Below are 26423 nucleotides of genomic sequence, written 5' to 3'. Positions count from 1 at the left end.
TAGATTTTTTGGCTTAAAGCTTTAAATTCTTCCGAGATATCTGCAGAAAATACTCCGAAAAATTTAGTTGAAAAAATTCTTCCGGAAAATAGAGAAATTTTCGGGGAAGTTACTGACAGAAATCCCAAAGCATTTCCAGCAGGAATTTTGAATGGAATGTCTGAAGAAATTTTCCAAGGAATTTCCTCATGAAATAACCGAAAAATTTCTGTAAGAGTTTCCTAATGATTTTCTGAAGAGATTCCCGAATGAATGTTCAAAAGATTATCCAGAAGGAATCTCCGAAGGTCTAAAAGAATTTTGGAAAAGTTGCTAAAGAAATCCGGACGAATGGCCGGAAAATAACTTTCGAAAGACTTCCTTGATGAAGCTGCTTCCGGGAAATTTTGAGGAAATTCAAGGAATTTCCTCTCAGATTTTCCGGAGGGCTTTCTTGAGAAACTTTTGGAAGAGAAACTTTTACTAGAGAAATTCCAGCAGTATTTCCAAAGAAAATTTGGTAGGATTTCTTCTAATAAATTCCGAAAGTATTTTTAATTAAATTTCCGTAGGTATTCCTGAAGGAATTCCGAAGGATTTTCTAAAAGTATTTCTGAGAAAATTCCTAAAAGAATTTGAGAATTTCTTATAATTCCTTCTTTGAGTTTTCAAAAGAATATCTAGAAGAATATCCAAAGGAATTTATGATATATCTTCTAAGTAATTTCTTGAGAATTTTCTGAAGAAATGCCTGGAAAAATAATATTGAAGGCATTTCCAAAGAAATTTTTCGAGAAATTTAAGAATGTCGGAAATTCTCACCGAATTTATTTTCAAAATTCCGTTCGGAAATTCCTTCACGAATTCTTGAATACCTTTGGAAATTCCTTCCGAAATACCTTATGAAAATTTCTGAAGGAATTCCTTCAGGAACACCTATGGATATTGTTTTAGGAAAATCTTTGGAAAATCCATTTTCTTCAGATATTCCTTTGAAAACTCATCTGATCAATCCCTCGAGAATTCCTCTAAGAATTCTTTCAGGAATTTCTTCGGATATTCCATTAGAAATTTCTTAAGGAATTCGTTTGTAAAATCCTTTCGATATTTTTCTGGGAGAAAACCTTGCGAGAATGCATATAAAAATACCTAATAATTTCGGCGAATACAATTAAATTTCAGAGAAAATATTCAATCAGGTGGGTCAGTAATTAGAAAAATTTAAGGGAACTCTTTTTTTCTCAGTTACTTACATAACAACTTACATCAACTTACATAACTTACAACTTACATAATAATACATAATAAACATCCATAAGTTATCTAATTCTAAAAATCATTATCTTATGCTTTATACCCTTTATCCATATTGCCGTCATACGCATATTTGTCTCATGTTGGCTGTCTCATGTTGGCTATATGCGTATAACGACAGTATACCTAATAGCTAAACTAAACTAAACTAAACATCAAATATTTTGAACCACTAAAAAATCAAATCAATCAAAATAACAGAACTATTGTTTTGGAAATATCTGGAAAACAATTGATTGAAATGTTATCAACTTGCATGTAGATGTCTCTGTGAAAATAGTAATAATAATTGTGGAATGAGTCATTTGAATTGGTCAGCATATCAAAAATAAAAACTGCTAACTGCCATAAGACGAGTTAGTACGAGACACTGAAAACGGCCTTACTGTTGAGGTCAAAATACGTATCTGAAAAGTTACAAACAAGTGGTGGAATTAAATGGGATAGTAGTAGCTCGTCTCCTGAAAAGTGCAGATATTCCACTAAAAAGCTTTTAATAATTTTCTTATGAAAACTGCTGTTAATTTGAACAATTTAAACTAGAGTGTAATTTTTTGACTAGTGGGTAGAAAATATTCAAACGTAGTATATAACAATTTCAACATATTTGTAGTTCACTGCCAAAATTTCAGCTTAATCGGTCATCGGGGAACAAAGTTACAGCTTGTCAAAGTTGACCATTTTGTATGAAAATCGCCCTCCGCTACTATTATTCGAAACACAGGTGTACGTGCCCTCCCCTCTTTTTCTCCACTCCTAAAAACATGCCAGGACTTAACAAATGATCCAGCAAAGGTTATTAGACCCAAAGTTAGGTAAATAAATCAAAAAACGATCATTTAGGAACCTGTTAGAGGTTTTTGCCAACTTTTGTATGGAGTGAAATCACTGTGCGGCGTGGCGTTAAATATAAAGGGTATCGGAAATCAGGTCAGTGATCACTGATAACAAGGAAAATGAGCTCAATAAGTTAAACTGAAACAAATCCCGGGTTAGGTATTGAATAGATCCATGAAGTAAATTCAATGTGAATACGCGAATCGATTAAAGCCTTGTGATTTTATTTTGATTAAAGTAAGTTTTGCAATCCTATACGAGTAGTCTGCGTTCGTAAAAATTTAAAATAAAGGTTTTCGAAAATGAGCTTGATTGAGATTTTCAGTTAGTAGTTTTACGAAATTGGTAAGAAAGCGTTTCGATTGACTCGCCCACAGATTGGGAGTTTCAGGCCGGGCATCCCTGAAAAAATCTCCGCTAACGACCTCCTTTAGGAGTGGCGCGTAAGTCGTTTGCAGGTTCAAAAAGAAACTTGTCCCTCCGTTATTTTAGGGACTTAGCAATGCAACGCTCCGTCCGTAGGTAAAAGGTGAGCGTTACAAATGTTGTCCGCTAACTAACCAATCATTGTCCTAAGAGCGAATCAGCCAATTCATGTTTGTTTCCAGGTTTCATGATAATTAGATATAATAGATATTGTGCAGCGGGATTTTCAATGTTTTGTGCTTCTGGTTCTCAAATTCACAATTGTAGCGAATAAAAAAAAAAGCTACAGAAAATTTTAGAATAATTTCGATAAACAAAATTGTTGCTTCACGTGGCAGAGCTCATGACAGCCAATATTTTTCAAGAGTTCAAGACATACTTTGATTAAAATATGTAGATATGTTCTACCACTTGAACGTCAGTCAGAACGTGAGTCGACAAAGTTGCAAGTGTGGGAAGAGATATTTATAAAATTTCAATATTATTTTTTAGAATGTTTGGGAAAATATGGATTTTTTTATTCCCTGAAGCACGGATAAACGGGTATGGTTTGCAGTGCCTTTTCAGCTGGGCCTGATGTAGGGGGGGGGGGGGGTCCGGGGGGGCGTGGCCCTGGGCCCCCACAAATCTTATGTATTAAAACCAACCTTTTTTGTAAACATTGGAGCCCCCTTCCGGCTTAATCCGCCCCTGATCAGCCAGAGTTGTAGACAAACCTTCACACTGGAAGTCCATCATACAACACGTTTTTAAGTTCAGCCTCTGGTATGAGTCATTGACATTTTACTAAATAATTTAGCCCAGTTTACTATGATATTTAAATGGTTTTAGAGCTCATATTGTTGCATAATACCAACCGTATTACCATGTATGACACTCATTTTGGACGACATAAAAATTAAAAAATATTTAACGATTGAAAAAGTATTTAAAATGTGGCAAAAATAGCCAATTAAATAGCCAAAAAACCCTGATTAATCCACCTAGCGGTGATGATGCCTTTCTCGCTCGTTCAAAATAGTTGATAAACATTTATGAAAAGTCTAAAATAACAATTGGTGAATAAGACTTATTTTTCATATTTATTTATACCAGATGAACCGGCCTAGGGTCGAAGATCTCGTAAATAAAGATAGATTGAATTGCAAATTCACATTTGTTATAATTGCTGCCGGATGCAATTTGTTGCAAGCAAATCGGATGAGGTTAAGTGCCCGGAAAATGTGATGAGGTTGTGCAATTGCACAAATCGAGTTTCAGGCATAGTATAAAAATTTGTATTTTGGCCATAACTTTTGAGCCCATAGTGAGTTCGGGCTGATTTTTAATGTGAAACAATGGGACAGGATTCGCCATTTAAATAATCGGTTCAGGATAAGATTTCGAAAAATGAGTTAGATTTTTTTGCACACATGCACATACACATACTTCTTCTGAAAAAGTTCGTATCGTTTGGTTTGAATACGAGAAAACCAAAAAAACGGTGGTGAGAAAAAACAAATGTTTCCATTTGTCAAACTATCGAGTGCTTTCCTATTAAACTATTAAACCCATTCAATCAAAAGATGTTTTAGTTACAAGATAAAGTTTGTCGCTGTCGTCGCTGTCCGGAATATCTTTTGCCGGCAATGATAGGGGAGCTAAATGTCAAAGAAGGAAAATCCATACGATTTGACAGCTTGATATCCAACATGTTCCGGACAGCAGACCAAGGGAACCGAAGCGACAATATTTTTCTAGTAACTAAAATATCTTTTTTGCAATTCCTGATCATAATACCTGGTTTACAGTTCGTCTTTGAGTGATAAAACGGCCTACTTTTCCATACCAACGAAATGGGTGCTTTAATGAACATTATGCAACTCAAATTAGTTGCATAAAGTTCATTATAGCACTCTTTTGGGAGCTTTAATAAAAAACCAACTTCAGAACAGTAATTACATGACTACATTTTGCTGAATTAGCTTGGGTAAGTGCTCAAATAGTGTATTTTCGGCGCCTCGTAATAAATTAAATAGTTTGATGAACATGACATCAAAATTTTTCAAAAGCAAGTTCAACTCTGCTTCTTGGCTTGTCGAACTATGCAATGTGGCACGATAACATGGAATCTGATTACTCTCTGCGGCAGCATGATTTGTTGGTAAGAATGATCATGAGGATTAAACTAAACTATACAATTTTGGTACAGATTTATCATATTAAAGCCCATTTTTCGCCATTGCAAAAAATAGCGTGTGCAACTCGTTGCAAAACTCGATTTTTTCAGCACTCGTAGTATTTATCCAACTCGGCAAGCCTCGTTGGATAAACGTACAACTCGTGCTGAAAAAATCATCTTTTTGCAACTAGTTGCACAAACTACTATTATTAAATCACGTGTGCATGTGTGAACCGGTCTGCAAAAATTCACTCGATGTTCGTTCAAAATCGGGTCAATCTTTAAAAACAGCACTTTTTCGATTTTTGTTTTGAATTTTAAAAATATTTAGTGGCGTAAAAAAATATAGGTTAGGGGCCATTCACAAAGTACGTCACGCTCCTAGGGGGGAGGGGGGGTTCCGAGATCGAATCGATTAAGGGAATGAACATTTTTGACGAGAAAGGTAAATTTTTGCTGATGAGCAGTTCCATTTTTGTCATTATCATTCAAACACTTTTCAACAAGATTTATAAGTTTGATCCGACTTAAAAAAAATCTGAAGAGAATTCTACTGGGGTTGCTTTTCTTTATATGTAAAGCATTTCGCAGTAATTGGTATGAATGTATGCTTAAAATTGAATATTTTAATTTCTTAACTAATCCAAAATTATTTATCAGATCACTCTTTACAGGTAAACGATTCAAGCACAAAATCTGATAGATAACGCGTGACAGAGCTAGTTTTACCAAAATCAGCATTCTTGAGCTCATATTGTGCAATACTTTATATCGTAATGATAACATATATCGGAAAATCGAAAATCGTTGCTTACCTTCGTGTAATTTGTTATGGATTATAGCAAGGCTGTTTTCGATCATTTAGTAATATAGTTTCGATAAGTTAGTAGTTTGTCAATAACTTATTCCAGAGGTTAAATTTCAAAAGTGATATGTGGAGGACTTCTAGAGCGAAGGTTTTTACAACTCTGCCTAATTGTTGTTTCTATTGCACTAATAACAGAGTTATAGCTCTAGTTGCAGTTGCTAGTTTGTTATCATTTAGTATTAGTAACTAGTGCTTTAACTCTGTTATTAGTTGAATAAAAACAACAAACTCTTAGGCAGAGCTGTAGAAAAATAATCGCACTAGAACTCTGCTGTAACACGTTTTGACATTTAACCTCTGGAATGAGTCATTGTAGTTTGTCAATGATCGAACTAAGACTATTAAATTATCGAAAACATACTTGGATTATAGAAAAGTTTGAATACTTTTTCTACTGACTTCCAAAAATAGAAAATTTTCTCCGAAGCCTACTCATTTTCTCCTACATAATCCGAGTGCTTTTTATTTGAATTCTTCTAACAGACATGCTGTCACTATGAACGGGGTTTCAATTATTTGGTCTAGCGAAGTCCAAGATTTAGCACTTATGTATAGCATGAATGAATAAACTATCAAAAACCACACAGAAGGTATGCAAGCAAAAAGGTACAAAAATAGTAAGTAAATACTCATAGAAAATCAAAATCTTAAAATATTTTTTTGATTTACAAACTAATTGTTAGGCCAGCCATGTTTTACATATACTGTGCCAATATGGGTTATTTGCTGCAACGCCAGGAAGAATGCATTTACAGAGGATTCAAAATAAAATGTGGAAATTGATTATGAAGTTGCTTCCTTGCGCGCCAAAACAATAAGAATATTACATGTGACTTATTTGAATGAAATCTCGCTTAACTTTTCAAAAGGACCTAAGTAACATTTTTTTCATGAATTAATTTGAACACTGCAATCAATAGATTTCATGTTGTTCTGTTGATTGCGCTATTCAAATTAAATCATGAAAAAAATGTTACTTAGGTCCTTTTGAAAAGTTAAGCGAGAAATGGCACAAAAGCACCAGACGTAAACTCAATCGTACCGTTTTGACTCAAATCCCGAACATGACTTATATTCCGATATAACTAAACTTTTTATCGGTTCAGGTTATATGCCACCGAACCAAAGCACAGCCCCCGGTGCGTTACCGCACGTATGCACAAGCAGCCTATGGCTTGATGTAGTGAAATAGTTATGTATTGCAAATCGCGTAGCCTCTTGTTCTTCGAACACTAACATCTCAAGTAACAAAGATAGTTCAGTGGTAACGTGATAGGCTCTCATTCAAGAGGATTCATGTTCGATCCTCGTTGTAAGCCATATTTTTTCTTTTTTCAAAACTCATATTTTCTAGGTATGTGGTATAATACGCATTGCAAGAAAAATTTTGAATACTAGAAAATTTAGGCGCCTTTAAAAAAATTGTATTTAATATTTTCCATGCTAATAATCAATGGAACGTAATGCTGTGTATTGTTTATATTTATATTCATGACATTTCTATAATTGAATCCATCTGATTATTTGGAATATTTGAAAGAATTCAGGTCTGAACTTTAGATGATGGAGGTAGGAAATGGAACATAAATACATAAGTTGAGAATCGATATGTACTCAACAGTTAATGATTGTTAGCAGAAATAAAATAGCTTTTGATTTATCTTGGTAGTAATCAAACTTGCCCACCGAGTTTCAGTAGACAGTAAACACAAGTAGGAAATTATATTCTATTTCTTCAATGCACAAAAGAAAATATGCTTTACTGAATAGAAAAGACATAATTATTCAATAAAATTAGAAGCTTGCGAGTTTATGGTGCAGCAGACGCTATATTCAAGGAATTGAGACCGGGGATTTCCCTCTGCGCGTTATTTCCGCGGAGCTATACAAAATTTTCTTTTTTTCCGTAATACATACCAGTTTCCCCAAATCTCATTTGCTCGGATCTACATTCAACCCATCTGAGCTAAAAATAGAACATTGCCGCACACAATGCGATGGGTGTTGGTGATGCTTCCTTCGGCAATATTCATCCGACGGCAAGAGACTGAAGCGAATGCGCATGCGTCCCGCGCAGGCTTCGGAATTCTCACTCATATGAATAAAAACCCAGGATTGATCCCAACAGCGGAGTGCAATTTTTCCATATTCTCCTTTGAGCAAGTGTTCTCACACAATATTTTATCCGGATAGAAAGACGGGCGATAAACTCGCGAGCGGCGGCTTGCCGGATAATTTAATTTTGGGCCTCCAAATTCTCCATCTCGCCACTTCTCCAGATAAGTTTTAAAAGCATATTCACAAAAATGTAGGTCCGCGACGGGATTCGAACCCAAAACAATTTTAAAATGTATAGAGCGCCCACTATAACCACGCCACCACACGAACCGATCGAAAGTAAATAGAAAAACTGCTGTCTTGAACCTACTACTTATCGGGGCGCATCGTCGTATGCAATCAGTTCGGAGAAGCAAAGTAAGCAGCATTTGATTTTCACGAAACATGGGAAGAGGGATAACAATTTTTCGCACCATCGCTTGTGCCGGAGTTTATCGCACTGTAATTTATCCGGATAAAATGGATGGTGCAGCGATCTGTTGTCGCGTGAGTGAGTGAGAAATCCGAACCCTGGTCCCGCGTCTTCCCACACATCAGCTGCGCTCCCATATGCTGATTGAATGCCACAAAGAACGATGCATGCATATGCGTAAAAATAGACGAATCCAAGTAAAAATAAGAAGAAGACACACGACGGTGTTAACTTTGACAGATCCTACAGCACAGCATAGGAAGATCATTTTAAAATGCTTATAATTAATTCTAGACAAATTGTAATTAAAATCTGATTAATGTAGGGTTCGGAAAAAGTTCTGAATTACATATTCGGAAGCTTATCTCAATTTTTTGAATATTTTCCAAAAATGTATCTATCATACAGTTCAGAACTTTTTCCGTATCATGCTTCAATCAGATTTTAATTACATTTTGTCTAGAATTTATTATAAGCATTTTAAAATGATCTTCCTATGCTGTGCTGTAGGATCTGTCAAAGTTAACACCGTCGTGTGTCTTCTTCTTATTTTTACTTGGATTCGTCTATAGAACAGAAGCACGGCTTGCCGCTGATGCTACGATGGTTAAGCCCAAGATGAATACACCACTAGGTGTTCCAATCTGCCAAATTCACGATTCAGCCATCTTGGATTTTAGTATGAGAGAGCCAGCCGGTTTGTTTTCGTTTTGCACTGAAAATGAATTTTTCACCCCCGCCGTCTTCTCTTCCACAAACTTGGCAGATTGGAGCACCTAGTACTGTATTCATCTTGGTTAAGCCGACCGATCCACAGTGGCGGAAACCCAGACAAAACCCAAAACAAATCGTTCTTTCGTGAAGCTGATATTATTTTAATTTTGCACATTTAAGTAGTCAATGATAATTCCTCAATTTGTTAATTGTAGTTGGTAAATTTAATTTTTGGTGACTTGGTTCAAGTTGATGAACATATATGTATGGGAAAATTAAATTTGACTAAATTTTGTATCGGGAAAGATACGGAAAGAACTGATATGATGCATTGAAATATATATTTAGTCACTTAACAGTGGTTAGTTTGGCGAATTGTGCCTTGCTGCACCAAAGCGGGAAATTTACTGTTTCAAGGTTAGAATTAAGACGCTGCTGTGATCCTAAGTCTTGGGCTTCCGTAAGTCTTTGGATAGCATAGCATATGTCGGATAACTATTTAAATTTCAAAATGAATTCAGCGTTACAAAATTACTGTTGCTAAATTTTAAGCGCAATCGTAGGTTTCGTCGAGCATTTGTATGGGGGACCACCACTGCGCGACGGCACATTGCCATTCCTTCTTTTAGGCGCATTCGAACGGGAGAGCGTTGAACGTGTTAAACAAAGCACGCTATATGACGACTGAGCAGTATTTACAGGCTGTTATATAGGGTATTTGTGCTTTTCTTAGCGCTTGATAGCAATAAGACATGAGATAAGTTATGTCTAACGTTTAGCAGAGAAGAGGATTTTTGATTATTGAACGGATATCCTATCGTAAAAAGGTCACCCCAAATTACTATTTAGTAATTTGCATAGGGCACCCGTAACCTGAAGGGTTCTTATTGATACTTCCCATTATTATACACATATGTGTCTACTAGTTTGGATGTAATTATGCAATTATACCAATATAATTTTGCATTAACATCCTCAAATCAGTAGTGAATCTACTTTTATCTCAATTAAAGTAACAGCGTATCCAAGCGATTTCAATAGTTTATCTATTAGAGCATCATTACTGGGCGCGAGTGTTTTGATCATCCTCGCAACGCTGTCATTTTAGTTTAGTCACTCTTTTTCGCATTGGTCACTATTTTCGGTTATCATTTTGGTGGCTGCATTCCGTACACATGATGTTTAATAGTTCATCAAATAGCAGCGCTACCAAATTTGATCACCTGTCCGCTGCGCTACTGTTTTAGCAGCGCGTTTAGTAGCGACCGGAAAAGTGTCAATTAATGATACTGCGCTGCCAAACGGCTTATACTCACCACCGGCAATCTTGCTCTAAGTTAATGTATTGAAACTGTATATTTCAATAACCAACGGTAAAAGCTAATATTTTCTTTTCTCGATCCATTAATACTTCCAGTATAGGAATCGGTACCCTAGCAGGATAAACTCTGATGCTTATAGAGGTAATGAATATATGCCCAATTCGATGATTTATATTTGTATGTATCTTGTCGCATACTATGTGTATTGATGGTGCTGTGGTGTAGTAGCCGCTTCCCGATCAAGAGATCACGAGTTCGAGTCCATGTTGGGACATTTTGCTTTTTTTTTGCACGTAAAAACAGTTTTTTGGCCATAACTCCGAAACGCAAAGTTCAATCAATCTAATTTTAAATAGGAACCAATGGGACTGCATTCCGCGTCGAATGCAACTTGTTGCGAGCAAATCGAATAATGATAAATGCCCAAAACGTGTCTCACATTTTGTACACATACACACACACACACACATACATACACATACAGACATCACCTCAATTCGTCGAGCTGAGTCGATTGGTATATAACACTATGGGTCTCAGAGCCTTCTATGAAAAGTTCGGTTTTGGAGCAGTTCTATAGCCTTTCCGTATACTTAGTATACGAGAAAGGCAAAAATATATGACAGTAAGTGCAAAAAACAGCTTTAAAAAAAAAACGCTCTGTCAGAACCTCTAAACTATTTTTTAGCATTTGGGTTGTTCTACAGAAATGCTCCAGATGTTAGAATCTTTGATTTAAGGCTTGAGCTCCATGACTTTTCTAACATAGTGTTTTTTGGGAAAACTTAGTGTAAATCAGTCTTTTTTCCCCATTTAAACTTCAACTTCATATTCATATTCATTAAGACTTGACGGATCTAAAATTTCCACAGTAGCTTCTGGCAGCAAAAAAAAATTTTTTTTCAGGGGATATCTGCCTCTAAAATTTGGACTTTTTTCATATACAGAAGTGTGGTCCACCTTGATGGAGACGCATGGTACTTACAATTGCGTTTTAGATTGATGACCGATTGAGCTGAAATTTTAGTAGTTTTAGAAAAATGTGATACTTAATATAAGTAAACTGCATTTGTAGTTATCTGTCAAAATTTTAGTTCAACCATTGTCATTGGGGAACAATGCTAAAACGGCCTTCGCTGCTATTATTCTGAACACAGGTGTATGTGATTTGGTGCATCAGCTACTACATTTCAGTGGTGGTAGGTCATTTGGCATAAAGTCGTTTGGCATAACGCCGTTTGGCATGAAGCCGTTTGGCATAAAGGTCGTTTGGCATAATGTCGATTGGCATAACGGCCGTTTGGCATAATGGCCGTTTGGCATAATGGTCATTTGGCATAATAATTGTGTAATCATCAATTTCGAAACTTATGCATAATATGTTCAATTATTTATAATGATTGTCACTTTAACATTATAAAAGAGATGTTCTAAATTGATTTTTTCGAAAGATTCTATCAAATCATTTCTTGAAGGAACTTTAATTAGACTATTTATTATCTGCCTATTCCACTTAAAATCTGTTTACCTCTGGGTCAGCAGCAACATCGTCGTTGGCTAAAACAAACTACAATATACGGAAAGTAAAATAGCAAAATTGTAAGTGCAATAAAAAGCAAATGAAATTATTTCTACATGACATATATTCATCTCTTTAAAAGCATACTTTGTTGTTCATAAGTTCAAAAAGTATATGCTTCTTTTTTTTTCATTTTTTAGGCATAACACAAGGGAGAATATATATGGTTCCTATTCTCAATGTATGCAATATTCAGTTCTAGGAAAGGGAAGATATACCCGGGTAGAAGCCATGAACAGAATAACAAAACATGATATGGACTTGATTGATATAAGAGATAAAAAGGACAACAATATCAAAACTCTGCACAAAAATATCATTTAAATATCAATATATGCTATGGATAAGAACAAACTAATGGCACATGATATTGATCACTTATTACAAATAGCATAACTTGATCTTCCCATGATATTTTAGTATAAAATTTTGATATTATCGTCTGATCTGTTATCTCTTATATCAATCATGTCCATATCTCATTTTGCTATCTTATCAACATTTTATATTATTGAGCTATTTTCGTCTACTCGGGTAGCTCCTTCTTTCAAAGGATGCATTTTCTTGACGAAGGCAAAAGGAGATTTTATTCATTTGTTCAATTAAGGCATTTACTCGGTTTAAGGCAAAGAGAAATATGATCCCTTCTTTCAAAGGATGCATCTTCCCGACAGTTATATCAGAGAAGATATGGTTCCATTTTTTCAAAGGATACATTTGCCTGGCAGATGGCGAAATACGATATGCTTCCTTCTTCCAAATCAGACATTTGCTCGGTTTGCAGAAGGTCCAGAGAAGGCTAAAGATAATAAGGTTCCTTCTTTCAATTCAAGAATTTACTCCATTAGAGACAAGAGAAGACGAGATTCCGATGAATCGTAAAATGATAATCTTTAAAAAGAATTTGTTTAGAATAAAAGTATATACTACTTGGAGTTACTTAGATAAACGCAATAAAGCTTATGTTTAATAAACATTTTTGACTTAAATTATCATTCTACGCCATTCAATTCTACGAAATGGTGTAAGTGAGGAGATAACACTTTCTATCCATTAACACAGGTGTACAGTGGAAATAATACCTTCTTTAAATGAACGATAACGGTTTATGGCAAACACAGGAGGTAATGCCTTCTTAAAATGAACGCATTTGCCCAGTATAAGGCAAACATAGGAGATAATGCATTCTTTAGATGAATGCATTTGTCCAATATAAGGCAAACAGAGGATAATGGTTTAAGGCAAACACAGGTGATAATGCCTTCTGTAGATGAACGCATTTGCCCGGTATAAGGCGAACATAGAAGATAACAATTTCTTTGAAAAAATGCGTTGGCCCGGTTTAAGGCGAACAGTGTTCATAATGTGTTCTTTTATTGAACGCAAATACGCCCGATATAAAGCAAACAGAGTTGATAACGCATTCTTCTGCCCGGTTTAAGGCGAACAGAGTTGATAATGCCTTCTTTAGATGAACACATTTGCCGATGATATTGCCTTATTTTGATGAATGCATTTGCCCGATATAAGGCGAACAGAGATAACACCTCCCTTAAATGATTGCGTTTGCAAGGTATAACGAAATTATTCCTACCATGCCATGAGAGGAACAAACATATTCGAAGAACAGAAGAGATTTTCTCATTCTAGGGACTTGTCGTCATGCCCTTCTTGTCACAGTAAGGTTTATTCCCGGCAAATTTCAGAAGCAACTTTTTCTACCCCTTTATTCTGTTTAAATACATGTTCGCGAGCCGTCTCAAGCCCAGTCGACGTGGGCTAAAATTTTCTCGAAATTCTCACCAAAGCTTAAATAATCTTCAAAGGTATGATATGTAATGGGAGTTTTTGAACCAAGAACTAATAGTTCTATACTGTTTTCAAACAGTTGTATTGTAACAGTTTAATGTAAAAGGATCGAAAAATAAGTAAGGATCCACGATAAAAATTCTCGTAAAAAATGTGTAATTTACTCAACTGTAGTCACCCTGCTATTGAATAATTCGTAAAACAAGTAATAATCATTCACGTGAATTATAAATAAATTTCTATTAATTAATTTTTTTTTTCACTCAAATAAACTGGCTCATTCGGGGTAGTGTCCCAGTCGGGGTGATGGGTGATGACATTCATTCGAGAAATGGCGTTCGTGGTAGTGGCCTTTGGGGTAATGACATTATGTGTAATGGATATATGGGTAATGTCATAGAGTCGAAATGGTTCCTTCTTTCAATTCAGCTTGGTTTAAGACACGGGAAGATATTTTCCTTCTTTCAAAAGGTGAATTTTCCCGGCAGACGGCAAGGGACGATATGCTTTCTTCCTTCATTCAAGTATTTGCTCGGCTTAAGGAAAAGGAAATAATTATCCCTTCTTTTAAAGGAGGCATTTGCCCAGCAGAAGCCAAAGAGAGTATGACTCCTTCTTTCAATTCAAGAATTTGGTACGCTTGGTTCAATGCAATGGGAAATATGATCCTTTCTTAGAAACCGTTTGCTCATAAAAGGGAGAAATGGACAAGTTTCTTGCTTGCCTTTACATGAAAGACAAAACAAGCCACCAATGTCAATTTAATTTAATACTGATCTATCTTGCTGGTAGGTGCGTCAAATGGTCCCGTTTTGACAGGAAGCTTCTTTATTCTTAACCTGTCACGCCGTACAATTCCGTTCCCAATTATCATGTATTTCGCACACGAAGGAAACCACGTAACTGAATGGCTCAACAAATCTTACTTATCCAGCTCAAATAACAATTATGCCAAATGACCTTATGCCAAACGACCATTATGCCAAACGGCCGTTATGCCAAACGGCCATTATGCCAAATGACTTTATGCCAAACGACATTATGCCAAACGGCATTATGCCAAATGACTTTATTCCAAACGGGGTACAATCCATTTCAGTGATGAACTTACTTTTAAGATAAAAAATCACGTTAATAAAGTATAAAAAACTACTACATTTTGAGCACTACAAATTGGCGTCTTTTGGCGATTCTAATATTTTTTTACGATTGTCTTAGCCATCTTATCTAGTTTCATCTAGCTGGCTAGTTCGTTATGTTTCTTGAGATGCTTACATTTTTGCTAAAATGGCATAAGTAAGAATGCTCGAATGCAAAACATAGAAAAAAATGATTAGCATAAATACATAACTCAATGTGAGCAAAATAACCTGCTTTAAAAAAAAATCACAACTTCATAATTTCCCCTAACATCCATGCGCATGATGTATTCTTTAAATTTGTCCGAGGCAGATGTTCTAGGTTCTCAAAATAATTCTGTACTTGAGATTAATTGGCCTACCGACAAGAAGAGCATAACGAAACTGACTTACTAGCTGACCCAGCGAACTTTTTCTCGCTCAAATTGGATCAGTTTTATAATACACGTTTGCAATTTATCTAGCAAACAAATCGGTTCTTCAGAATCATCTTTCATTTTTTTTCAACTATGTTTTATATATAGATGGTCAAAATTTTAAAATTCCAGGCAAATAGTGAAAACCGTTTCATAGAACAGATTGAGTTTTGATCTTCAAAGCACTACAATTTCATCATAACATTTTTCCTCGTGAAACGAAGAAGAAAACGAATATTAATCAGCAAAATTGGGCTTTCTATTCTTGAGTGATGTGCGGTCGTACAAATGCCAACTTTGTTTTACATATATAGATGGTCAACATTTTAAAATTCCATGCAAATTGTACGAAAAACTATTTCATCGAAAAGATTGAGTTTTGATTTTCAAAGCATTTCAATTCCATCCTAACATTTTTCCTCGTAAAAAGATTATTGAGTGATGTGCGGCCGTTCAAATGCCAACTTTATTTCATATATATAGAATAAGATTTGTAAAAAAAATGTTTTTAGTAACCCTTATCTTTCAAATAGTGTAATAACATTTTATCCTATAAGATTCAAGAAATGCTCAACACCGAATTGCCCAAAAGTAGGCAATGAACATGAATGTAGCAGTCACCTTTCCTTAGCCGTGCGGTAAGATGCGCGGCTACAAAGCAAGGCCATGCTGAAGGTGGATGGGTTCGATTCCCGGTGCGGCCTAGGACATTTTGGGTTGGAAATGTTCTCGACATAGAAGTATATCATCATGTTAGCCTCGTGATCTACGAAACCAAAAATGGTTACTTGGTTTAAAAACCTCGCAGTTAATAACTATGGAAGTGCTGAATGAACACTAAGCTGCGAAGCAGCAATGTCCCAGATGTAATGCCAATAAAAAGAAGAAAAGGTAACAGTCTCCCAGTTACAGAGATCACAAAACTGATAAGATTTGAAAACGTTGCCTTATTCGTAATGGGCTTACTTCCATGTTCTTGAAAAATAATCTTGTTCAGACAAAGTCAAAAATGTCTGATTATTGGTCATAATCTGTAGACCAATCACGACCTGTAAAAAATTCCAACTGCACAGTAAACAATATAAGGTACCCCGGGGCAAGTGGGACCTAAAAAACGCTAGTTCAGCAAAATTGTTAACGCATACTAAGAAAACAGGTTATTTCAGAACATTAATCATTGATACATCATTATATGCTTCTATTGTTGAAGTGTAGAGGTGTTGGAAGCCATTTATTCAATTACAAAAATATTGGTAGTGCAAGAAATAAATTTACCTTCAGAACCCAATTATCCCTTCAAACGGGCAAGTGGGACCTACTCTGTTTTCTACTGTCGAACGAAACTAATTTGAGGAATGTAGATATACTGTTCATATTATTTCTGAGTATTAGTACTTTCAGATCATGGATGAAGATTGGTTGCATGTCGGACTTTATTTTTGCAACAAGAAAGAGATTATAATGTTAGCAGATATGAAAACAAGACAACAGCCGATTTAATGTTTATCGGGCTGTTGTCTTGTTTTACATTAGCCTACTTTTGTACCAAATGTTTTAGGTGGCAAGAATAAGCAAATCTTTATTTACTTTTCGTATCAATAAGTATTTCTCTTTTTAAAACACAAATTATTACATAAATCAGTACTTCAGAAAAAAACGGTTTTAATCAGGCGATGTGCAGTGTTTTCAATTTGTAACAGAACAAAATAGCCAATTTATGTGCTAAGCACTTTATTTATCTGGAAATCTGAGGCGAAGTTTTAAAATAACAAAACACAAGACAAATCCTGTTGACCTATTGTAGAATAAATAGATTATTTGCACTGTCAACAGAAGAATATTGCATAGTTATAGCCATTGTGCCATCATCTTCATGCGGGAGATAATTTTTCAAAATGTAAAATACACATTTGGTAATCAACTATATAATACTTATTAACAACGTAATCAAACTGCATCTGATTCACATTCATATGATATATGAATGACGAAGTGTAAGGACATAAACGGGAACCTTCTTACGAACGAGCTTGAGGTGATCCAAAGGTGGCGGCAGCACTACGAAGAACACCTGAATGGCGATGTGGCAGACGAAGATGGCGGTATGGTGATGGACCGGGAGAACGCGCGCAGGACATAATTCTACCGGCTCCGGAGCTCCAGGATATCGAGGAAGAGATTGGCCGGCTAAAAAACAACAAAGCCCCTGGGGTTGACCAACTACCAGGAGAGCTATTTAAACACGATAGTGATGCACTGGCTAGAGCGCTGCACTGGGTCATTACCAAGATTTGGGAGGAGAAAGTTTTGCCGCAGGAGTGGATGGAAGGTGTCGTGTGTCCCATCTACAAAAAGGGCGATAAGCTGGATTGTAGCAACTACCGCGCAATCACATTGCTGAATGCCGCCTACAAGGTACTCTCCCAAATTTTATGCCGTCGACTAGCACCAATTGCAAGGGAGTTCGTGGCGAAGTACCAGGCGGGTTTTATGGGCGAACGCTCCACCACGGACCAGTTGTTCGTCATTCGTCAAGTACTGCAGAAATGCCGCGAATACAACGTGCCCACACATCATCTATTCATCGACTTCAAAGCCGATCGATCGAGACCAGCTATGGCAGCTAATGCATGAACACGGATTTCCGGATAAACTGACACGGTTGATCAAAGCGACGATGGATCGGGTGATGTGCGTAGTTCGAGTTTCAGGGGCATTCTCGAGTCCGTTCGAAACGCGCAGAGGGTTACGGCAATGTGATGGTCTTTCGTGTCTGCTATTCAACATCGCTTTGGAAGGGGTAATACGAAGAGCAGGGATTAACATGAGTGGTACAATTTTCAATAAGTCCGTCCAGCTATTTGGCTTCGCCGACGACATAAATATTATGGCACTTAATTTTGAGAAGATGGAGAAAGCCTACATCAGACTGAAGAGGGAAGCCAAGCGGATCGGACTAGTCATTAATAGGTTTATGTGTTCTTGTCAGAATACGTATTTCAGAACGAGGATTCCGAATATTAAAAAAAACTCATTTTGGCCAAAATGTCACAAATGCATTTGTCAAACAAACAAACGTTTCAATTGTAGTCTGATGTTGGATAAAAATTTCCGATAATTGTCCCTATCAATGTACTTCAGTTATACGCATAACTGTCACATGTACAAACATGGTAATCCCAGCAATCATCGCGAAAATATGCGTATAACGGCAGTAAATATATAACTTTACAAACTTGCCTCGAAACGCCTATGCAGACGATATGCTTTGAAGGGTAACTTTTTTCGACCTTCACCCCATAGGTACTGCTGAACGCCACATTTGCCGTGGGTAAATGTAATCAAGTGTGGTCAACAAAACGGCGATCTGCAGCAGGATGCCCGGGAAGGATGGGATAAAACAATAAACACAGCCTTACCTGGTCGCCCATGCCGGTGATGATGGGTGTATTCCAGTAGTCGGCTAGTCGGGCCACCGGTTCCAGCGCAAAGGCACATGCAGGTCCGATGAAGGCCACCACGTTATTCTTGAAGTGCATATCTGCCGCCAGGCCCGGCGATTTCGCTCCCGAGCAAGAGGCATAGCTGTGAAAGAGCACACAAAGTGTTGAGTGAGTGGAGATAAAATTTGAGTTTGGAAAAGGGATCATTTATAACGAAAATCAACAGAAATAGAAATAGAAAACCACCTAATTGGCATTCAAATCTCATATTTTGAGGATAGTTTGGTTTAACTGCATGGTTGACATTTTGTCAGGTTTTCCTAAAAATAATCTATTATGAGTTAAATGTGGAAGAGTACAAATCTTTCAAAGATATGTCCATACCATTCTAAAATTGAAAGCTAGGAAGTGTGCAGTTCGTAATTAATGATTAATTGTCGTCATAGTGTTTTGCTCTTCAGAGCCCATTATAATGGTAAACGATGATATTAAAGTGTTCAATCTTACTTATTATAGTACAGAAAAAGTCGAATACAAAAGTAATTCTGAATCTCTCACCATAACTATATACGTTGCTGCTTTTACTTCTGGCCTGTCATCATAATCAAGTTCTCAAGAGCTACATTACGTGAAAATGTCGTTCATACCCAGTTTCGTTGGCAGCACAGATGAAACGTGCACTGCTTTAATGGCAGTACGATGAAGCCAGGAGCCCAGGTGCCTCCATTCGGAAGGATCCAAAACATTCAAACGTGCCAACGCTGCTGTTATCATCGTGTCAGCCAACCAAACGAGAAATGGTCGAATCCGAATGTTCAACAAGAGAAGGAGGAGTTCACTCCAACAGAGACAGATATGTATTTTTTGCAAATTGGTAGCTACTCAGTCGTCGGAGTCGTACACCAAACGATAACATGAAATTTTCTCTGTTTGTCATCTATATCGTTCTTATAATACGTGTAACATGGAAGCCATCGAGTTGACCCCAGCAAAACGTTGAATAATAATAATTCAAATACATATTCAACAAGTGTCTGGGGAACATGTCTGGAAGTACTGAATGCGATTGGGATAGTGATTTTATGATCATATGTATTTCAATTTATGGTGTATAATTTTGTGACTTCCAATTGAGGAGTGTACTGGGTGGAAAGATTTTCAAATTCTATAAAATTTGCTCTACAATGAGTAGTGCTTCATCAATCCAAAGGCAAGCGCTGCCAACTTACAAGGATAGATTTTTTTGTAGTTGTTCACCGCAAATTATTGTCAAATATGAGTGGAGAATAAAAATGGTAAAAGTTCCCCCAAACACACGCGACGCGATTCTATCGCTTAGTGACTGCGATTCTTTCGCCGTTGGTATGGAAGCGTAAATTGAATATTGCCTGCTGCGACCCAACGGTAGAGCCGCGGCGTCTTATTGTTGCCGTCGCGGCGATGGAATCGCTTAGGTCTAGGGAGCCTTAAGGCTCTATAAACCGTAATCAATTTGATGATGAAGATGATTTTGTTCTCATTCGCACTAATACTAATGCAATTTTAGCCAAAATTTAATATTTCACCGCTATTCACCAACTTACCTCTGTCAACGTATATTCATGGTATATTTATATGAATTTTTCACTCACCTAGCAAATTAATTATTAATTATTTGACTGAAAAGCGCTTAAAACTGCTTTTTTCTATAACAAATTTTCGTATACTAATTGTACACACACCAACTCCGAACGATCGAAACACACCCATACACTTATTTTGAACATGCACTCAGTTTTTCACTTGTTCTTTTCCCGCCGTTTTCTTGATTTTATCACAACTAAACATAATTCACTACCTAACTTTCACTTTTGTCTTTGATGTTGAACACCAATTTCTACACTTCATGTCGAAAAACCAACGAAAACTGCTTTAAAAAATTTGAAGTGAGAGACAAATTTGACGGCCGTATTGTGAATGTTGTAAAATTCGGAACACCCAAATTTACTACCGCATTAGGTGAAATAGTGCGCTCAAAATCTCGGCGAAGCAACTTAGAAATATCAAAACAATACATCGAATATGCTAGTCGACACGCAAACAACTTTATGCATATACAAGAAAAGAATCATCATTTCATCGTTGCCAGATTTATTTAATCAAATAATTATTGCGGTTTGTCGAATTAATCAAATCAACCAGAAAAAAAGAAAAGATTATGCAAGCTTCTGTTGGCAGGGTGGAGAATGGTTGACATTTAATTTAACCGTACCATTCATCCTACCATGCAGTAAAAAAAAACAAAACTACGGCAGCCAAGCAGACGACAGCGCATACTTTTACTATTTTCTCCCCCCACAATCAATGTTTTCGTAGAATAATTTTTCAACGTATAATCGGTTTTGGTGGCAAATATACATTTCATTATTCCTTACTCATTTTACAGATTAGAACCAATAAATCAGTATCTGTGGCTAGCACTCTTTCAAGGCTGTTTCCCACAGCCTAATTCAACTCGATTCTGTTCTATTTGCACTGCGCACAAGAAAGTGTGGATGGATGGCAAGAGACTCACGCATGCAGCACGCACGCAGCAGCAAACAAACAGTCTGCGGATGAAGAATAAAAAAATACTTAATTTCGTCATACATTAATTTGGGAAACTGTCTCAGTGTGCTCGGTGCACGAAATTTTACCGGATAAAATGTAAATATTCGGAGAATCAAAGTGTTTTACTGTACTGTGTATGTAATTAAGAGTGGCGACACTGTCAGAATTGGAACAAAATTCATCTGTCATTCCCATACAAAATCATGTTCCAAACGAGCAGGAGACCTGTCAAATGCGGCACACGTCGCCACTCTTAATTAGATACACTCTGCTTTCCCCAACACTTGTATGTTGAAAACCCAGTGGTGTATGAAGAATTTTAAAATAAGTTTCCATATAAAAAATATTTCATAAATGCTCAAAAGTAAACATTTTGTTGCATCTGGCAACATTATGTAGCAGCTGACAAGCTTTTACCACCCCATTTCCACCCACCTCAAATTTTCGGCACTTTTTCGTACTAGTTGCATCACCAATACTAACAAGCAATAACGTCATTAATTTTCAAAACAGAGTTATGACTTATGGAGCCTTGAGCCTTAAACCGAAAGCAGAATTTTGCCACGTAGGCATGTAGGTAGGATTCGTTTAAATGAAAGAATGGAAAATGTTTGTTTACCAAAAACAACGAAAAAAGACTCTTCTTCGTCTCATCGAAACGAAAAGTAGAAACATCGCTCATTTTAAAATTCAAACTATAATTGAATATCTTGCATTGACTTACACACAATCACTTAAACAGGAAATCACGCTGAATATTTCCTCTATTTCCTTACGAGAAGATGCAAACCATGTAGTCGCCCATCAAGCTTTGCAACATAAACGTGACATGTCGTCTTGATCCATTGTCTGCTTCCATAACGCATGCAAACATATTTATAAGATGCTCAAACAAATCACTCCATCATATGCCACTCAGTCAATGTTCCCAGCCTGCCGACACGACGAAGAGAGCTTCTGCGGAAAGCGGAAAGTGTCATATCCTTCTCATCGTAATGTGTTGTCATAGGACCATGTGGGTATGTGTACGATTTGTGGTGCCTTTCCAAGGGTCGAAGCACGCTTGCAGTCTATAGCGGCACTATAGGGAAAACCGCTTTCATCGCCCCGCACCATATGACATCATCGTCAGTCAGTAGCGCGTCACTAACCGACCGCTCTCAGATAAATCTCAGCACCGCAAACACTTTTCCCCGTCATTTGGAAATCTCTTCAAGCGTCAATGGTCGGACTCGGGGCAAATCGCTTGCTTAGGAAGTTAATCGTCTAGCAGGATAATTATGTGGCTAGTTTGTAGGAGTGAGTAGCTATTTTCAATTAAGCCATTGTTCATTGATGAGAAAATTTGAAGTCATTCTGAAAAGAGGGTTACCATAGAGGAGCTGAGCGTTCTGAAAGCTAATATAAACAAAATTGCCTATACCCTAACCATTGTTAAAATCTGTTTTCTTTGTAGCGGATAGAATAACTGAACTTAGTTGGATGATTGTCGAGAGTAGACTGACTGTGTCAACTCGTTTATTTTGCTTTTAATGTTTCGAACGCGTTACATGTATTACGCTATTATTGCTCAGATCGAACCTTTCATTCGCTGTCTCTGTCATTGGACAGAGGTACATAACAGCTCTTCCTCCTTAAGAACTTATCCAATCTGAAGAAAAATTTAATTTTCGAGGATTCAGAATTTCTACTCTAGAAATTATTTGTAAAAAAAACTTAAATTCGAAAGAACATTTGTTCTAAAAATTATTCATGGTAAAAATTTCAATTATAAACAAAATCCCTCTCAACCTTCTCTTTTCTCACTCTTTTCGATCTTCTAGGTTCTGGTGTTGGTGCTTCGATAACTTCAAACTTTCGCTTGCGCGGCAACCGCAGTGGGACCTCAGGACTTCTCCTGTCTTGGCTGGCATGATCATCTAACTGTATCGCTTCGTTTCGTGTCGCTCTGATTGTTGTCGTCACCGTTGGTCCTGGGACGGGTTCAGAATTCTTTGCTAATTTAAGTTGATGACGATGCGCCGTAGTTGACACGCTTCCAATCATGATCTGGAATGTATTTATAGAAAGTCTTTTTAAAAAATGTGCTTTGATCCATTTGGCTGAAATATGGGGGTTATGGTTTTTGAACCATACTTCTTCCCCTTCTATCAGGTTGTTAAAAGGGTCTACTGCCAAATTAGCATTCGTGTTAAGGCTCGAACCATCATCATGTGTTTGAGATATTTGCTGTTTATAATGTTTTTTTGGGTTTACTAAATCTATAAGTTGTTTGGGTTCAAATGAGAAAATGTTCTGTGATGGAAATCGTCCATCCTCCGTCAAGCAATTATTTCTATAATCGAACAGGAACAAATTAATCTGATTCTCCAAATCTATATTTAAAAATTCTTCATCTAGTAGAAATTTCTTTAATACATCTTTGACTGTCCTTACCAGCCTTTCAGCTTGCCCGTTGCTCGAAGGGTTATACGGTGGGCTTTTCATCACCACTATCCCCTGCCTTTCTAAAAACTGGACAAACGAAATCGAACTGAAAGGGGGACCATTGTCCGACACCAAAACATCTGTTAAGCCATACCTTGCAAAAAACTCTACCAATACCTTCAGGACTCTACCACAATCCGTACCTTTACTCATTTTCTCTATTTCTAACCATTTAGAATAACTGTCAATAATTAGTAGATACGTGCGATGACCAAAGAAAAAAAATCTATGTGGATTCTGCTGAAAGGTCTTAAAGTGGGGCTCCATTTGGACGTAATTTTTTGTTTCGGTATAGCGGCCATGCCGTTGCACGCATCACATTGCATCACAAACTTTTCAATGTCTTTGTTAATTCCATACCAATATTTTAATAATCCCGCTATGGTTGGCATGTAACAATTTTAAAATTTGTTTTTGCATTTTCTGTGGTATAATAACCCTGTCCTGGTACAACGAACATTCACCAAATATCTCCAAATCTTGCTGATTTGAATACACATCCACATATTGCTTTTCTATTCTCTTTGGCCATCCAATTTTTAAGTAATGTATTATGTTTTGCAGGAACTCATCGACCTTTGTCATCTCTGCTACATTGTTATGATCAATAGGGAGTTCCTTCCCAAAATTAATGCTCTTAATCATATCTACATCATACTCCGTAGGTACCGGTTGCTCTAGCGGAAATCTTGAGCAAAAGTCAGCATTTCCCATCTTTGACGAGGGTCTATATACAATCTCATAGTCGTAAATTGACAATTCCAAAATATATCTTTGAAGTCTTGTGACAAATATTGAGTGCTTCCCCGATTTTCCGAAAATTCCCACCAATGGCTTATGGTCAGTGTACACAGTAAAACTCTTGCCGTATAAATATTTATGGAATTTTTTGATTGTGCATACCAATGCCAGTGCCTCAAGGTGTAAAATTGGATAGGATTTCTGTGCATTATTTAACGAAAATGATGTAAAGCATATTGGCTTTTCAATACCGTCAACAATATGGGCAATTACACCCCCAAGCCCATATCCAGACGCATCGGTCACTACAATAATGTCTTTCTTAGGGTCGAAAAATTCCAAAAAATTAGCATTCAACAGTGCTTTTTTTGATTCCTCAAAAGCTTTTTCACAATGATCGTCCCATACGAACTTTACGTCATTTCTTAACAACCTGTACAAAAAGAAAAGCTTGGCTGACAGATGGGGAATAAACTTGTTATAATAATTAATTAGGCCCAAATAAGATTTCAATTCAGTTACGTTGCTTGGCATTTTTGCTTTCTGAACAGTGGCAATCTTCTCTTCACACGGTAATAACCCTTTCTCGCTTATAATATGACCCAAATAAGGCAATTGCCCAACAAAAAATTTACATTTTTCCCAGTTGATTTTTATATTAGCATTCGATAGTCGTTTTAACACTATGAATAGTTTATCCCTACATTCACTCAAGTCTTTCCCTGCAATAAGCACATCGTCTAGATAGCAATAAACATATTCAATACCTTCTAAAATTTTGTCCATTATTTGTTGGAATATCGAAGCGCTTGAAGCGGCCCCTTGAGGTAATCTGTTGTAGGTATAAAGCCCTTTTATTGTATTGATAACCATAAAGCGTTTGGAATTTTCCGTCAGGGCCAACTGGGTATATGCTCCTTCCAAATCGAGCGCACAAAATACCTTACAACCTGCTAAACCCGCGAATAGATCTTGAGCAAGTGGTAAGGGGTAAGTATTAGGAATAATAACCTTATTGATGGAAACTTTGCAATCTATGACCAATCTAATTTCATTGTTCTTTTTCATGACAATTATCACTGGAGAAGCCCATCGACTAGTCTCAATTGGAGTTATAACGTTTTCATTTTCTAATCTGTCTAAGTAGTCCATAACTTTGTCCTTCAAGCGATAGGGAACATCATATGCTTTCTTGAAGATTGGAACATCTGATTTTATTACTAAATCCGCCTCAAATCCCTTGATGGGCGTGGAAAAGTCTTTAAGAAATACGTTTGGAAATTTCCTTTTGATTTCACTTGCATCCTCAACCTTACCATCCATTTGCATGCAATTTACAGTTAATGGACTTGTAAAAAATTGCCTCCAATTATTGAAAAATATGTCTAGCCAAGTCCTGCCCATAAGAGGAATGAAATCGTGACTACAATTTAGTACCAATAGCTGTAGATAAGCTTTTACTCCTTTGAAATCAACCAAAACCTTTGCTTCTCCCTCCACTTTCAATTTTTCGCCATTGATCACAATTAATTGTCTATCATAAGTATTCAATTGATTTTTGAAATTTTCCAAATACCTGCTCTTACTCATTACTGTTACTGAAGACCCACAGTCCACTTCCATAATTAAACTTTTGTTCTCTACGGTTACTTCTATCAAGCATGGGTCGTTAATTTTGTTAATTGAGGAGAGCATCATGCATTGCAAATCACCTGAGTTGTTTCCTTCGTCGTCAGAATCGTCCGTTCTCATTTTATTCATCAGCTGACTTAGACCTCCCTCATCGTTACGTTTAGACTCAAAATCTTCCACCATGTTAACTGTGTCCCTCCTCATGTTTTTTAGCTTGAAACACTTTCTTTTCATATGGCCTTTTACACCGCAAAAGTCACATATTATTTCTGCATAATTCGGGCGCTGCCAGCGGTCTTCTTTTTTCATGTTTTTATGCCTATATTGGTTTGTCTTAAACTCCCTGAATCGCCTATCGCTAAACCTCTCTTTCGGACTATCACCGACTCTAGACCTGAAACCAAGCCTGCTTTTCACAGTCCCTCGATATGTTTGAT

The 26423-nt window shown here is 36.7% G+C and overlaps 1 protein-coding gene across 6 annotated transcripts in view; it reads right to left on the bottom strand.

Moving 5' to 3' along the window:
* Positions 1 to 26423, bottom strand: part of LOC134212722 (atrial natriuretic peptide receptor 1) — a 96393-nt gene that overhangs the window by 40905 nt on the left and 29065 nt on the right. For all 6 annotated transcript variants that reach the window (XM_062690813.1, XM_062690812.1, XM_062690815.1 and 3 more), the window contains exon 4: positions 18514 to 18679. In XM_062690813.1, coding sequence (XP_062546797.1) covers positions 18514 to 18679 — 166 coding nt within the window. The remainder of the gene's footprint in view (positions 1 to 18513; positions 18680 to 26423) is intronic.

This window comes from Armigeres subalbatus, chromosome 2 (genome assembly GCF_024139115.2).
Source record: "Armigeres subalbatus isolate Guangzhou_Male chromosome 2, GZ_Asu_2, whole genome shotgun sequence".
Classification (NCBI taxonomy): domain Eukaryota; kingdom Metazoa; phylum Arthropoda; class Insecta; order Diptera; family Culicidae; genus Armigeres; species Armigeres subalbatus.
Note: the sequence above shows the minus strand (reverse complement) of the source record. Positions and strands in the feature narration are given on the sequence as shown.